The sequence below is a fragment of the Onychomys torridus genome, chromosome 2, assembly GCF_903995425.1.
Source record: "Onychomys torridus chromosome 2, mOncTor1.1, whole genome shotgun sequence".
NCBI classification, from domain to species: Eukaryota; Metazoa; Chordata; class Mammalia; order Rodentia; family Cricetidae; genus Onychomys; species Onychomys torridus.
This window is the reverse complement of record NC_050444.1, coordinates 141,866,993-141,883,639: the sequence shown is the minus strand read 5'-3', so window position 1 is coordinate 141,883,639 and position 16,647 is coordinate 141,866,993. Positions and strand designations below refer to the sequence as shown.

Here is a 16,647-nt window from a genome sequence, read left to right as displayed (position 1 = left end):
CACTTCAGTCTCATCTAAGGTGTATTATATTCCTTGTTTCTTCAAGGCTTTGATGCCTAAAGAACACCAATCATATGTTTGGACCCCGTATGTGGCTTGGTCTAGTGTTTTCTTGGGACTGGACCCAGGATGTGAGTGTCGGGGGAGGCCACCATTGAGGGGCACTGCTCTTATTATGGCATCAGAGGGCACTGTGTGCTGTCAGTGTGACCCATTACCACCTGCTGACGGCTTAGACAACTTGGCTGAAGCAGTGCCTGCCAGCTTCCTTTGTGATAAAGACACAAACTTTTCCCGACCCTGGTCCAGCCTACACTATAGGAGAGAGCCTGGTGCCAACCGCTTTTTCTCCTTTTATTTCGGTCTGCAAATCCTGGCTTTGTCCACATCCTGTACTGCTTTTCACTGTCTTGTGCATCTGTGTGCATGTGTGTGCGTGCGCATGGACATGGAGGGTAGAGGTCAACCTCCGAGGCTGTTCCTGCTGCTCTCCGCTTTGTCTATTTGACACAGGGTCTCCCTCACTGGCCTGGGGGTCACTGATGGAGGTAAGTTAGCTGACCAGTGACCACCAGGGACCCTCTTGTCTCTGCCTTCCCAGCTTTTGTTTTGTTTTTCTTTGTAACATAGGTTCTGGAAACCCAACTCAGGTCCTCATGCTTGCACGGCAAACACTTTACCAACTGTGTCATAGCCTCAGCTCCATCACTGTTTTTTAAAGACTTGACCGAAGTCACCTGCTGACAAGCAAAGCCAGCTCTGGAATGCCTATCTGTCCAGCCCTGGAAGGCATACTCTCCTAACTTGGCATTACCAGCACCAAGGACAGGGCCCTCAAGGTCCCCAGGTGAACTTGCCTAGATGGGAGTTCTGTGGATCACCTAGAGCCATTAGTGAGCCTTGAGATCAAAATTTTAAAAAAAAATAAATAAAAAACAAAAATCTAGGAAATAATAGTACATCATACACATATGAAGTACAGTTTAGTAAAACTGGGTACTGTGACCCCCTCCTTACAATGGGAAGGAGAACAACCCCGCCCCCCCCACACAATAGGGTCCAATGATGCTTTGTGAATTGATCTTTCTCAGAAACAAAGGCTGATACACATTATATATGCGTAAAGTTTTATTATTATCGACTCCAGTCACGGGGCCTAAAACAAATACTGAACTTATAAGACCAGACCAAGGGCCAGAAGATTTATAACCCTCAGCCCATGGCCTGTTTGTACAAATAAAGCTTTATTGGCACAGCCACAGTCATTTGTTTATGCATTGTCTGTGGTTACCTATGAGCCAAAATGTCAGAACTGAGTATCTGCAACAGAAGGCCTGCCATCCACAAAGCCTGAGTTCTTTACTGTTTGGCTACTAGACCAGTGCCCTTGCCTAGAGGACATCTTGTAGTTCAGGCCATTAGATGCCTCTTTCTAGGCTGGGCCCTTACCCTGAAGGTGCTCTTGGGTCTCTAGGGCCTGTTGGTCTCTGGGTCTCTAGAATCTTCTACTTGGCATTGATGTCTATTCAGTGGAAGGTTATTAGCACGGTGCTTTGGTCGAGGTTCCATCAGAAAACAGATGGTGACTTAAATTAGGATAATTTGAGGAGTGTTCATAAACAGACTGTCCACGAAGGTGAGGGGCAGGGCTCAGCAAGGTCCTGGGGTCTAGGGAAGTGACAGAGGCGTCAGCGTCAGTGACAACAGAACTGTCACCAGTCTAGACAGGAGATGCCAAGGAGAGGGGGTGATTTGCGCATCTTGGAGGAGAGCTGTTTAGAGGACACAATGCCATGGGAAAAGACCTCTAGTCCAGGGGTGTGACAGCCCCAGGTGACCTCAAGGGGGTTGAACCAAGAGCCAGGAGCCTCAAGCTCACTTCCTCCATTCCTGATCTCTTGAGGTTCCTCACTAACTAGTCATGGAAATGGATGGACCTTGGTGTGGCCCAGGTTGGCCAGCTTCCTGGTGGAGTAGGCAGGGAAGGGCAGGCAGTGGGCCTTCCCCAGCACACAGCACTGACTTCAGAAGCAGGTGGCTCAAGTCAGTGCCCCTGGACAAAGCATTCCCCACTATCCTTTCAAGTCTATAGTGTGGCCCGCACACTAATAGATTCCCAAGGCTTTTGGATCCTTTTTTTTTTTTTTTTTTTTTTTTTTTTGTCTTTTCCTCCTGTGTTTGCTAGCACAGAGATGGTTATCATGGCTAAAATGGCAGGCGCACATGAAGCTACTGTGTGTGTGTGTGTGTGTGTGTGTGTGTGTGTGTGTGTGTGTGTGTGTGAAAGAGAGAGAGAGAGAGACAGAGAGAGAGAGAGAGAGAGAGAGAGAGAGAGAGAGAGAGAGGAGAGATATGCCTAGGCAGTCTGGTTAGTATGTGTAGATGAACTGAAGCTCCTCCTCACATTTCATTTATGATCTCAGGCAGGAGTGTGTCCCATTCATCTCTGAAGACCAGTTCAACTCCAGCAGACAGGCAAGACAACTTCTTCCTCTCAAAATAGAGTAAAATCGACCTAGGCCGATAAGTGTCCCACAGTACTATGTTCTCATAGGCCAATTTCTTCTCCCTCCTCAGAGACACACAAGTGTTCACACACACACACACACACACACACACACACACACACACACACACAGAGGAGGGAGGAAGAAGAGAAGGCCTTCTACTGGCATGGTACCTTACAGGTCACCTGGAGCAATGTCCCCTGCTAGTGCAAACACATTTCAGGAGAAATCACAGACTCACAGGCAAGGTGTGGCTGAGACAGATACCTCTCCTTACCACAAAGCCGATTTTTGAAGCCGGCCTTGGAGGTCTGATAATAGTTTCCTCATAGGACTCCGCTGCCCATCTGTATACCTTGATCCCCTCCCCCACTAAACCCCAGGAAACAGCTTGGCTGAGACCAAGAGATCTCAAGCACCTTCAATCACGCCGTCAACACTCAAGAGCCATGGCTCCTACCTGTTGGTGGCTGCTTAACTTTGGCCCTTTTTCCGTCAATGAGAATGTTTTCTTGTCCTATGCATAGGGCACTGCTGTAATCCACTTGCACACAGACAAGTCTGTTGGCTTTGGCTCTCTTCACTTAGATGACTAGTGGAGTATTAACTACTTTTACCCCAAAGAAGCCAATTTGCTCAACTGTTTCTCGTGTTTTGTATACTAACCCCAAGAAATGGGAACTCTCTTGAGGATGGTGAGGGGCCTCCCAAAGAGCTAAGGGCTCATATTTTCAGAACTCCAATGTAATTAAGAAACTCCCTGGTTCTCCTCCCTCTTTCCCTTCAAATATCTTCAGAGAAGCAAAAGATTCAGACTCTGAGCCCAAGAGCTTGGGTTTTAAATTAGACAACTTTGTCCTGACAGGAACCGAGTCCCAGCTGTCATCACTGGTTATTTTTAGAGTTACTACTAAACCCTTTGTGCAGCAGGCATTGCCACTGCTCAAGGCAAACAGAAAGCCTTCACATATTATCCTGACAGTTCCGGAGCCATCCACCCTCCTTGTGTTCATTATTTCTAGCCCGTGTGGAGGATGAGGAGGCGGCATCCTGACAATCTCACATGGAGAGAGGCAGCCCTTGTTATGACCCACTACAGGATGGGGACTGAAAGCCCCTGTAGGCTGAGCAAAGCCCACAGCCTCTAGGAAGCCAACAGGAAAGATTCCCAGGGCCAGGAGCTACTCTAATAAGGTTCAGATAAATCCTCATCTTTCCTTAGAGGCAAAAAAAAAAAAAAAGGCCCTGGAGTAACAAACTACTAAGAGGGCCTACGAGCAAATGACTGAGCTTGGCTGGCATTGGCCAGCTCAGGGATGACATCACAGTTTCCTTTCTTTGACCCAACAAAGCCACCAGCACTGAAAAGGCCGAGCCCTGGCTGAGGCTCCTCACACACAGAGAAAATTTCACCGCAAGCAGAGCACCTTCTAGATTGCTCCTGGGGTGTGGAAACGGAAGTCTCTGCTATCCGAGTTAGCAGGATCTGGAGAAGGAGATCATGGTCATACAGACATGGGGAAAGAAGTGCAGCTAAGGCCCAAGGTGAACGTCTCTTCGTACATCCACTTTATGCTGAATTACAGGAGCAAATTCAAGGAGCAACAGCCAAACACCTACCTCGGCTTTAAAGAGTTCTCTAGAAAGTGTTCAGAAAAATGGAAATCCATCTCAAAGCATGAAAAGGCAAAGTATGAAGCCCTGGCCAAGCTTGACAAAGCCCGATACCAGGAAGAAATGATGAATTACATGGGCAGGAGGAAGAGGAGGAGAAAGAAGGACCCACAGGCGCCTCGGCAGCCTCCATCATCTTTCCTGCTCTTCTCCCTGGATAACTATGCCCAGCTGAAGCTCGAGAACCCCAACTGGTCAGTGGTGCAGGTGGCCAAGGCCATGGGGAAGATGTGGTCCACAGTATCGAATGTGGAAAAGCAGCCGTATGAGCAGAAGGCTGCACAGTTGCGAGCAAAGTACTTCGAGGAACTGGAGGCCTACCGCAAGCAAAGTCAGGGCAGGAAGAAGGAGGGCCGGAGGTCGGCCAGGACCAGTATGAGAAAATAAAGTGTCATTGAACTGCCTTTCTTGGCCCTGGTGTCGTGAGACAAGAGGGGGCTGGTTGCAGGGGTCAACTCACAGCACGCGTGTGAGAAAATATTTAGGTAGGGGAGCTTCCTTGGATTATAGTCAGGCCCAGTTCTAGTATAGAGGGGAGGCCAAGAGCTCAGGCCAGGCTCTCACTCCATCCCACAGGCAGTAAGCTGGATTTGGAAGACAGAACAACCCTAGCCTCTAGGTACCTGTGGTGTCTCAACCAGGAAGCTGGGGCTGAATTTATTGACTGGGTGCCCTGGCACCCATTCCTCTTCCTCTCTGAAGTCCCTGCCTGTGTGGAGTTGAGATGAATTAGGGGAGGGGTCGAAACCACCCCTGAAGTTTAGTGAACACCCCCCATGGCTTACAGCTGGTACTCCAGCTTGGCTCTGCTCACCCTCCATGCTCCCATGAGACATCCTCGTTTTCTGCTTCATTGGGAAGATAGAATGTGCTCTCTGCTCTCTCAAAATGCAACCCACACTCATCCCTCCTGCCTTGTGGCTCCTTGATTAAATGAGGTGGCACAATCCTGGATACCTAATAGGTGGCATTACTTCTACCCCATGGTACTCCACCTTGCTAGTCAGTTTTCCTAGGAAGTTTCCTTGCTGTGGGGTGAGGTGAGAAGGCCAAGGAACTGAGAACTGAGGGGATGTTAAGACTTACACAAGGGAGTGGAGGCTGTGGTAACCATACCAGCAGGCTGTGGCTCTCCACAGTTGAGTCCTCACGTGCTGTCTCAACCATGGTTTATGCCCTTGTGAAGCTAAAGGTGGAACTTATTTATCCTCTTCAAGTTCGTGGCTGATGAGTCTCCACAGCCAGCAGATGATTGTCTCCAGTCCTGTGTAAAATCTTGGATAAGACTATCCTACTGTTTAGTGGCGGATGGGAGATGCCTGGCTGACAGTTGCATGGCATATCCTTGGTCCTTGTACCCTCTGTCCCTCTCTGAAGTTATAAGAGTGTGGGTGGTCAAGTCAGAGTTCTGACAACAGGATGTAGGGCCCCTAATGAAAGAGGACCACATTAACTAGGAGGAGATGACGCCATTGGCTTCCAATGATGACAGTGTGATGACAATGGAGGGGGAGGGGGAGAGGGGAGCCTGCATTCAACACGATGGGTGAGGCTTCCCAGCCCTTGGGAAGACAAACTGAGCCTCCGGGCCTATTACCATCTTCATGAATAAATTCTTTCTGGTACCTCTCTGTGTTCATGTAGTCATTAATCTATTATTCATTTTTTAAAACTTTCCTGCACCATACCAGTAATAGGGACATATATCATGGGAGGAAGAGACAGAAAAGTCAGCCAACACATTAGAGTCATCACTAGTGCCAGGTGATGGATAGACAATGACAGGTTGGGTAGAGGGCAGCGTGTGTGTGTGTGTGTGTGTGTGTGTGTGTGTGTGTGTGTAGGTCACAGGGAAACTCTTCCATCCAGGGGTCAAACAAGTTGTCAGTGCCTTTACCCATGGAGCCATCTAACCATTCCAGCATCAAAAGTACCTTTGAGGATCCCGAGTCCTGAGGAGTCCTGAGGAGCCAGCAGGGCAGCTAGGGGTAAGGTCCTAAGGCAGGAAGCAGACGTGGCATGTTAGAGGGACCCCAGGCAAGCCAGAGCACCTTGTGTGAGAGGAAGGTTGAGAGGTGCCAGGCTTGGCAAGTTCCTGTGAAATATGAGTGCAGTAGGGGACCACGGGGGGCTTTCGGTGCACTTGAGAGGAGCCGTGTGCTTCCATTTATGGTGTCTGTTATTGATCATTCCAGAATCTTCAGAGACTATCAAGTGCCAATCTCCCGTGATGAGAGCAGGAAGAGGAGGCAAAGCTAGAAGATTTGAGCCTAATAAACTCATGTTCCTCTCCAAGAGCAGAGATAATGAGGGGCCTCCTTTGGGAATTGCTTGGAGTGGCCATAGCTAAAATCCCAGTGTGACAGCTGTGGTTTGCTCTCCTCAGAACGGGGGCTGCTAGGCATGGGTACCAGAGTGTTCCCGAGAGAGGCTTTATTTGTGGCCTCACATGTCCATGGAGGACAAGGTGCTCTGCACCCAGCCCTCCCCCATCCCTGCAGTGTGCTCAGGTCTGCCTTCTGATCAGTTCCGCAGTAATGAAGTGGATCCCCCCACCCTTGCCTTTCCTTCATCTGCCAATTGATTCTGTGCTGGAGAGGGAAATAAGTATATTTCATTTATTGGGTTTCCCTCAAATCCCAAGAGAGGAGATCAAGGATGCAGGACGATCGATGTGAGATGTCACTCAACCACACTGGGATCTTTTTGTTGGCTTCACTACCCACTAAACCCTTAGGAGGGGACTAAAGCTCCACTTCTCTTGCCTGTGAGGCTGCAAGTCAGGTCTGTAGACAGGGTGTGGTCACCAAGGTGAGGTCATAAAGGCCAGGGTGTCCCACTGTCTTGTCACACTTGCGCAGATGTCATATGACCTTCAGGTAAGCTGAAGATAAGTCACAGCCAGTGCTGCAAATGGTGCGAAGTGGGGGCATGCCCTTGGTAATGGGGGCGGTGGTATTTAGCTTGGTCCACTGGTGGGTAGCTTACAAAAGGTGAAGGCATCACCCTAAGGAAGCAGAACCAGCCACAAGGACCAGGGGACTCTGAGGCTGTCCTTGATCTTTGAGCTGGGGTGTGTTGACAGAGAGCTTCCTGTTAGAGCCCCCCTCTCCCCAATAGTTTTTCTGTCCTCCTCCAGGGTGCCCGTCCCAGGCCCTGCTGTGCAGACTGCTGGCTATGCTTCTAAGACTCTCCCCTTTAACAATGACGTGTTTGCCTGGTCATCTGTCACCTGTGGGAGTCAGACATGACATAATCAGGTCATGGAGGCCTCGCCAGTCACACTGTCCCTGGGCTTGTAAGATGCTCCTAGTGGTCCCACCTCCTGATACTTGCAGCCTGTGTTACCCTATCCATCTAGTGTGGGCCGGATCTAGAGGCTCCATTTGAATAAACAGGACAGGACAAAAATGTTGTGTTGTCATTTGTGTATGTTCATGTGTGTGGAAGCCAGAGGACAATGTCATTTTTCAGGTGCTTAAAACACACACACACACACACACACACACACACACACACACACACACACACACACACACACACACACACAGAGTCTCTACCTGGCTAGAATTTGCCAGCTATCAGAATTTGCCAACTATCTACCTGTCTCTGGCCTGTGATGAGATTACAAGAGTGTGCCATCCTTCCTGGCTTCTTTTATTTGGGTTCTGGGGACAAAAGGCAGACCTTTACCTGAATCCCCTCCCCGACCATGCCATTTTTAAAACATTGGACTATACATCCTGAGACTTTATATAACTCTTCTTGCACTTGAAGCATGATGACATGAAAAACTGCCCCTGAAAGAAGGTCATTAGGCAAGGCACATAGGGTAGATGGCAGTGATACACAAAGGGAGACCCAGCCTTGTCTTCAAGGAACTGAATCCTTCCAAGAGAGCCAGGAACCGGACCGTCTTCAGACAAGAACTGGGCATTGCAGCTCCAAGGCCATCTACTCTGCTGACCCAGCTTAGTTGCACCCAATTCCCAACACACAGAACGTAAGAGGTGTTTCGTGTTTCATGCCACTAACGTAAGGCTTGAGGTTACTTGTATCACCCAGAATATAGTGGGTGAAGATTTGGGTATCAAGGTGAGAGAGTCACGACACAGACCTATGGAATGTGAGAAAAGCTTTGGAGTCAGGCTTCTGCAGGGCGAAGGCTGGGAGTGCTTTGGGGAAGATTGTTAGAGTGCAAATTCAAGTCGAGTGTTGGAAGGTGCTGACCGTGGGAACTTGGGAAGCGAGGAATGTGTGTTAGGAACTGGAAGACGGGCATCGTCCTTTGTGCAGCAGAGTTTAGCAATACTGTTGTCTGTGGACTTGTAGCAAAGAGGAGGTGTCCAGGGTTAGATGGGGGATTTCTCACTACATCCTTGAGAGGAAATCCCTAAATTAAAGAGGAAAGAGGACCTGCTCCTTTTGAAAGCTCTCCCGCCTAAGAGCAAATGATGTTAAACATTGGGAAAGGGCTTTGGAGAGATGTTTGGAGACAAGGCGGGGTGGGAATGGTGTAAGCCTTTGGTTAAGACTTCAGGGGATCAAAAAGTTCATGGAGACTCTTAGCGATCAGATTTTGCCTCCAGAATCCTGTAGATCAATCAAGAGGCAGGGTGGGACCTATGGAAGCTGCCCCTTGGCTGTCTTAGCCAGAGGTCTGTCCAGGGAACGCTTAGTCCTAATGAAAATGTGGGTGTTGCTCTAGTCAAGTCTCTGGAAGTGAGACTCACGGTCTCTCCATTCACTATGGACTCCAGGTGGTAACAAATGAACTCAAACCCTAGTGGCATCAGACACCTGTTAGGTTCTGTGCATCTGGAGCCGGGTGCATCTTAGTTATGTCCCAAGCTGCAGCACAAGTGGTCCATGGGGCTAAAGAGTCCAGTTCTTTGCTTGTAGTCAATCCTAGTGAATATGTTGGTGATGTCAGTGAGAGTTACAGGAGACCTGCAAAGTTTTCCAGAAAAATCTTACTGGAGAAAAGACTGACAGCTGGGAATGAAAGGGGCTGAGAAAGCGCAAAATTTATCAACAAACTATTTTATTTTAAGTCTTGCCATTTATCTGGCCTCAAACTCACAGTGGTCCTCTTGTCTCAGTCTCTTGAGTGCTGAGATCACAGGTACACACTACTACACCTGGCCCAGTACTACATTTAAAGGACTATTGGAGGAAGAACCAAGTCATCACCAAAGGCATGGTTTTAAGGAAAGAGGGCTTATGGAGAGGATGCCAGTTGAGAAGGAGGAGCCCTGAGTCATGGAGAACTCTTCCAGGCTTTCAAATGGGATCAAGCAAACATCCATATTTTTTTGGGGGGGGGGGGCTGGATTTCAAAACTGCTCTGAGCCAGTGACTCCTCCAGGCCTCATGTCTCCCTTCTGAGCAGGAATGTTTGTAGTTGTGACCCAGTACTATCCTATGTTAAGACGTGAAGAAGGGTCATAGATAGACTTGGTTCCACTTTGAAAATTGCCGAATCTAAATGGTCAGCATTCTAGAGTCTCTGCTTAAGGTATATGTGCTGTAGCCTCATGCACACCAGACCAGATTTACATGGGGATGCCATCATAGGTTGGGACTTTGGGAACAAGTGACCATTTTGCACATGGAAGAGACAGCAATCAGCAGGGACCAGAGAGCGGCCTGTGGTCTACAGTGTCAAAAGTGACTCAGGGTGACCTATCCATACTTCATCCTTGCTCTGGTACCATCCTTTCCCCTTGTGTGTGGTTTGGATCACAAGACTTGCCTCTAATGACTTGAATACAGCAAAAGTATGGGGATGTCACTTTTGATAGCAGGTTATATAGAAAAGACCACGACTTCTGTCATCTTCTCTTTGGCTTGCTCTGATGAGCAGAGCAGCCTGTCAGAGCTGCCCTGTGGAAGGGAGCTGAGATGGTCTCCCCTCAACAGCAACCAGGAAATGCAGCCTGTACACCAGACAGAGAGGCTCCAGTGGGAGTCCTGCCGGACAGCCTGACCTACCTTAGTGGGACTCTAAAACCTGAGTATCCTACATAGCCACATCCAGGCAATAGGAGAGAATAAACATTATTCCAAACTGATAAATCTGGGGGAAATTTGTGGCAGGCAGGAGGTAACTGTTGCACTCACTCTGAGGTACTATAATGTATTTCCCACTAGAAACGTCACCCTAGTTCACCCACTAGTGCCCAGAATCATACCTGATACTATAGCCTAGTTTATTTATGTTTTTGTGTGTTGATTTATGTATTTTGTGTGAATGCATGTGCACATGTGCTCATGCATAAATGTGCCACAGCACGCATGTGAAGGAGGTCAGAGGACAACTTGTGGGAGTCAGTTCTCTCTTTCCACCATGTGGATCCTGGGGATCCAACTCAAGTCGGCAGGCTTTGGGGACAAGTGTCACCTGTGGATCCCTCTCAGCCACCACAGGATCATCCTTTCTATCTTTTAAGTCAGGGAGTATTCTGACTGTCCTATGGGTCAGGTATCACTTCCTCCAGGAAGCTCCTCCCCTCGACTTTCCACTCCTCTGTGCTCCCATAACAGCCGTATAACCCATCAGCAGCCATCACAGTGCATAGTAAGCTATAACTACTGTTTGTCTTCCCAGCTGCTGGAGGCGGGCAATAACCTTGCCTCACTCATCTAGTGTTCTAAAACCTGATACAATGCTTCCCACAGATTAAAAAATAATAATAATAAGCTTGTTGATGTTTATGTCATGCTTGCTACTGTTTGCAACAATTTAATGTAATTATCTTACCTAATAAAAAGACCTATAAATAAAAGGAGGGGTGGAGCATGTAGATGCAAGGCTATAATTCTAGCACTCCGGAGGCTAATACAGGAAAATAGTTGCTGAAAGTTCAAGGCCACGCTGGTTGGCTGAATTACATAAGCAAGCAAGCAAACAACAAAAACAAAGAAAAACAATATCTGAATGAGGCAGGTACTTGTGTGTGTGTGTGTGTGTGTGTGTGTGAGAGAGAGAGAGAGAGAGAGAGAGACAGAGAGAGAGAGAGAGAGAGAGACAGAGAGACAGAGAGACAGAGAGACCGAGACCGAGACTGTGGAGGTCAGAGGTTGACCACAATGTCTTCCTCAATGGTTTCCCACTTCATTTTTTGAGTCAAGGTGTTGTATAGGACTACCTTCCTAGTTACCCGGCTACCATCTTCAGGAGTTCGGCTGGGCCTGCCCACAAAAGATCACCACAGCTGGGTTCAATGACTGTTGATTCCCTCCAAGAAGGAAGGGATGGGAGGGCCATGGTACCTCACTTGAGTATCCAGCCATCCCTCCCAACGAGTTGTATGCAATTCTGCCCTAATTGAACATGGCGGAGCTTTAGCATATAAGCAGCTGTGGGGAAACCATCATCCCTGCTCGGTTTCAATCTTCCGTGGTGGTTGCATTAAGGTCACCTGTGTCCCGACCATAACCCCTTACCCATTGTAAGTAAGCCTAATAAACTCAGAGAACTTTGGTAGAATCTAACTGGTTTATCACTGGGACCTTACAAGGAAGGGGTGGGCAGATGTTGCCTGGCCACCACCCCTGTTCTTATCCAGGGTGAAAATTCTCACAACACAGGGTTTCTCACTGAAGCTGGAGCTCCCAAATTTAACTAGACTGGTTGGCCAGCAAGCTCCATGGATCTTCCTGTCTTTGCTTCCCCAACACTGGAAATACAGGCATGCACCAACATCATCCCCATCTTTTTACTTGAATGCTGGGGATCTGAACTCAGGTCCTCATCCTTGTACGGCAAACATTTCACAGGCTGAGCTATTTTCCTATCCTCTACATTATTCTCAAAGGTTTAGGAAGGAATCCCAAGGTCTTGGCCATGCCAGGCAAGTGTTGTACCACTGAACCACATCCCCAGTCACAAGGCACTTTAAATGTCCCATTTTGCAGATGGGGTTATATGCTCAGCCTTTGCTTTCTGGGGAGTGGGTGAGTAATGAGAGGTGGCTTGTTCCTCCTGTCCTAGTCCTCTGATTTAAGGACATCTTTACAAACACCAGAGTGAGGTCCCCGTGTATCTGGACACACATTCTATGCTTGGCTGGTTACCTGATCTACTCCTTGGTGCCCATGCTGGCATTGCAAGCACACTACCACTATTTTTGCAGCAAAACCTCTGGCTCACATCCTGTCATCATCATAAAGCACCCGAACTCCTTGATACACATGTTAGGATAAACAGAGGTAGCCCTGTATTTTTAATGCATTATCTGCGATGAGCAGCAGCAGTGGGCATGGAAGAGATCAGTGGTCCCCAGGGCTGCCCTTCCCTGCTACAGCTGCAAGTACAGTTGTGCTAAAGAATCTGGCCAGGCGCCTCTATTACAAACTTCCCTATCAAGGGGGCAGGAGAATCTCCATTCACATAGTATCTCTGTCCGATTCCTGCTCAATTCCACTGCTTACTTGTCCCCTCGGCCCTCTCAACACCCTGGCAGAATGTCCTCCATGGGAGCCCCAAAGTCAGGGTAGATAGCTGCCCTGAATGCCCTTGGGGAAAGAGGTTAGTCTGCGGGGTGAAGCTGAGATCTGTGATATGTGAAAGGTAAGTTCATGGAGAAGGTCAGCATGTAGGAGAGAGCTCCTTGGGGCTTCCCAGCTCCCCTGTAGTAAACAGACCACTTACAAGCAGCATGTGGGGCACTCACTATGTCCTGCCTTCAAAGTGCTCTACAGGCATTGTCCCATTGCATTCTAGATGTGGTGTCCATGTACCCTTCCCCAGCTGAAGGCCTTCAGGAACCCAATGAGTGTCTCATTGACAGTGAGAGGGAAGGAGAAGTTGTGTCATAGGAAACTGGTGTGGCTAGGGCAGAAGGTGCTGGTAGGAGCTGTGGTTGGAAAGCAGAGCTTTGCCATAGATGTGATGGGGTTGGGAGGCAGGTATAATTCCATGAATGACTATTTCCTGAATTGAAGCAAGACTAGAGCTGCAGCTGGCAGAGGGCAGAGAGACAGCCATCACCTGCCTTCACCCTGGTAGATAGAGGGAGGGGCTGTTAGACTGTTTTTGTATTTTGAATAATGTCCTTTGCACCTGAGTTCAGATGATATCTAGAAAAGCTCTTAGGTTTGTCTTAATTAACCAGGGTCACAGAGTGGCCTCATCTGGATGACACCAAGGATTACTGAGGGGCAACAAGAAATCCCCAAGGCCAGCTTGTAGGCATCTGGTGGCTCCAGTCTTACAAGGCATGCAAGTGTTGGGCCACTGCTGACTACTAGGGTCTACTGCTCGCATTCTTGGTGTCTTGTGGCAGCTTCAACAAAGACACAGAAATGTAGCCACATGAGCCAAACTGTCCACAGTCTCAGGGCAGAAAGTGCTTCGAAGATTTGAGAGATGTCGATACTCCAGAGGTACAAAAGCTAGCAGTGGGCTGGTGGGGATGGGCTTATGACAGGCAGGGCTGACCAGGACAGGAAGCAGTCACTGGAGAGATGGGAAAGAATGTGAGGTCTGGAGGCAGACTCTCCATCACAGGAACTGTCCCCGACACTGACCAGTGATTTGGCCCTGGGCAATTTACTGAGGGTGATAGATTCGGTTTTCTCTCCTGCTTAATGGGATCCCAAACTCTGCTTATGAGGTCTATCCTGAGATGAAAATGAGACATGCCATAAGGTACCTAAGCAGTTCCCAGTGGACAGACACCACTTTGAGCATCCACTGTATGTCAGACATGGTTCTACCTACATCATACACATGTAACTCGCACAACAGTTTTTGTGATCACCTCTGGCCAACTGCTGAAAAGATGGAGGTGCAGAGAGGTTAAAATGATTGCCTGAGGTCATACAGCTATCACGTAGAGGAACTCAGACATTCTGGGTCTTCCACTCTCATTCCACTGCCCCCTGTGGGACTCCTCCTTCCCCTATAACACCAAATGATAAGCTTGCAGACTCTAGGCCATGTTTTGATGGTGATTCAACGCCCCAGAATGCCCCAAACCCCAGACTTTCTCTGGTTCAGAGAGCATCCATTCCCTTTTGGAAGGTTAAAGCATCCTTGGTGTGACAGATGATACAGAGTCAGGTCATTGCAGTCAATCGATCTAATAAAACACAGTATTGCCCTGTTGGGATAGCCACGCCTTTCAGTGAGTATTAAAGTCAAAGAAAGCACTGGAAAGCGAGAAAGGGCTGAAGCGGGAGGGGCTGGCCAAATGCTATGCTTGGCCTTTGATTGGCAAGAGTGCTGTGTGGGCCGAAGGCAAATGGCCACTGAGAGGAAATGGGTCAGACTAGCAGGGTTCCTTCAATCCTTTCACAGCAAGGAGCTGTCCAGAGTGCTGGGGCTCACAGGGCAGGGCCGACTCAGCACAGCTTCTTTTCAACCTGTTGGGCTGGGTGCAGGGGTGTCTCAAGTTCTAGGTGAATAGAAGATGAAGGACTCCAGGAAGTGCAGTCTCCTCTACCAGACTCCTCTAGCCCTCTGCACAGCCACACGAGGGAGCTGGGGACCTGGAGCTCAATCACACCACAGCTCTCTTTGCTGTCTGGTACAATCCCAGACTCATCAACATCAACCTCTTCTAGGCTCATCTGCTCTTAATTATATCTCTAAATTCCAGTGCATTACCACTCTGAGAACTAGGGGAACTTGGCTACTTAGAGGATTCCGAATAATCACAAGGATTCTCTTCCACAGACCTTCAAAGTCACACAGACAACACAGTCATTGTGAGAACACCCAGAGATGGCTCTCAAGCTCTCGTCACAGAGTACCAGGTTGTTATTTTTGCATTATTTAGTTTAGTTCAAGGAGATTGATGCAAAGAGCAGTTTTTTTTCTATCACCTCCTGAGAGAGCTCGTAGGGAAAACAGAGTTCAGGCTGATGTGGAAGCTCTGCTAAGGGTTGCTGGCCCAGCCTAAGTCCTGTCTGGGGATTCTTCTTCTCCCTGACAAGCTACCACTGAGGAGATGGATTCCTGCAGTTCTGCATGCACCTGCTGAGCGCATATGCCTCTCCTTAGCATGAGCTGATTGGACAAGTCATGGATATCAACTGAGGAGAGGAGGCATTCAGATTCTCTCTCTTGGTGATTTGAATCAAAAATTCAGAAATAGTATCAGTTAATGCGGTCCCTAGAGCTAGGAAGTCAGGCAGACCCAGGGGCTGAAGTGACCATTTGGGATGTGTGCAAAGGTGAGGGAAGAACCTGGTTAGAAACTAAGGTTGTTCTCCAGCACTTCCTGTCCTATGTAATTGTTCAACCTCTCGCCAACCCTCTAAAGCCAGGAGTCATTCCATTAGGTCAAAGTCACATGAAGGCGAGCATTAGAATAAACATAATTCCTGCTTTGTTTTTCTTAGACACATTAGGACTTCTCCCGAGCTTCAGCAGATGAGAACTGCATACCCTGGGTGCTCATACATGAGACAGAAGCAACCCCACTTTCCACCTAATGAGTGGAGATGACTGAGAGTAGGGTGGGAAACCTGCACGCAATGCCCTTCCCGAGATACCCCCCTCCCTGCCGCCCCTGACTTGAGTCAGATGCCAACATAGGCCTCCCTGGAGCCTCCAGCCTGTTGAGCAAGGCTGTCTGTGACCTCCCCAGCTTGACAGAAGGGCAGAGCAAAGGCCCTGCCGAGGAGTCATTGTTAGGACACAGTACAGTCACCTGCTCCTGCATTGATCCACCAGTGAGGAGTGAAAGCAAGAGACAGAGGCCTGGGGAGCAGCGCCATCAGATGCAGGATCTTCATTGATCGGCCTACCTACTTGCTGTCCAGACTGAGGGAAAGCTTCAGAAGGGTCAGAGCTGCAAATGCATCTGAAGGGAGCCCCTGGGATGGCACGGAATCATCACAAATGGGACAAGCCAGCCCTCGCAAGCACTACTGAGCTGTGACCTTTCCAACCTCAATCAAGAGACTCCCAGTGGCTCCATTGTTTAGGGGACAGTGATGTGGAGAGAAGAAACTGGTGATCTGAATCCTTGTGGTTAACATGGAGAGGACAGCAGGTGACATGCACACTCATGGGACTAAATAGGACCGTACCAGAAGCTCTTGGAATGAAAGACAGACACCTTCTTACCCTCAGAGTAGCAATGTGTTATCACTAGTCCAGAACCTCCCTCCTCCCTGCTTTGTGGGACACCCCCCCAATACAGTGCAATCATAGACTCTGTTCAGCTTAGGGGTCCCAAGGACAGTGTGTAAGGATATTGAGGTCCTTGAGGTCCCAAGGACTTGTGGCTATTAGGATACTGGTTTTTGTCCACCCTCACTTAGCACATTTCCAGGTCAATCTATTCTGACCCAGTGCCATGAGCATCAGTTGACAATTCAGAAGAAGGCCCCTCCCCTGTGGTCAAGTGGCATCAGTTGCCTCCTGCCCTATCTATAGTAGCATAAAATGTAGCTCAAAGGGCTCCTGCCCTTGGGAGGCAAGCCACCCCACCTGACTGTGGCCCAAGTA

At 48.7% G+C, this 16,647-nt stretch overlaps 2 protein-coding genes across 4 annotated transcripts in view; one reads left to right on the top strand and one right to left on the bottom strand.

The window, feature by feature from the left end:
• Window positions 1-16,647, bottom strand: part of Csmd2 (CUB and Sushi multiple domains 2) — a 572,883-nt gene that overhangs the window by 294,677 nt on the left and 261,559 nt on the right. The window lies entirely within an intron of this gene.
• On the top strand, window positions 4,023-4,568 carry Hmgb4 (high mobility group box 4). Its single transcript, XM_036179381.1, has one exon. It carries the CDS (start codon window positions 4,023-4,025, stop codon window positions 4,566-4,568), a length of 546 nt encoding a protein of 181 aa, XP_036035274.1.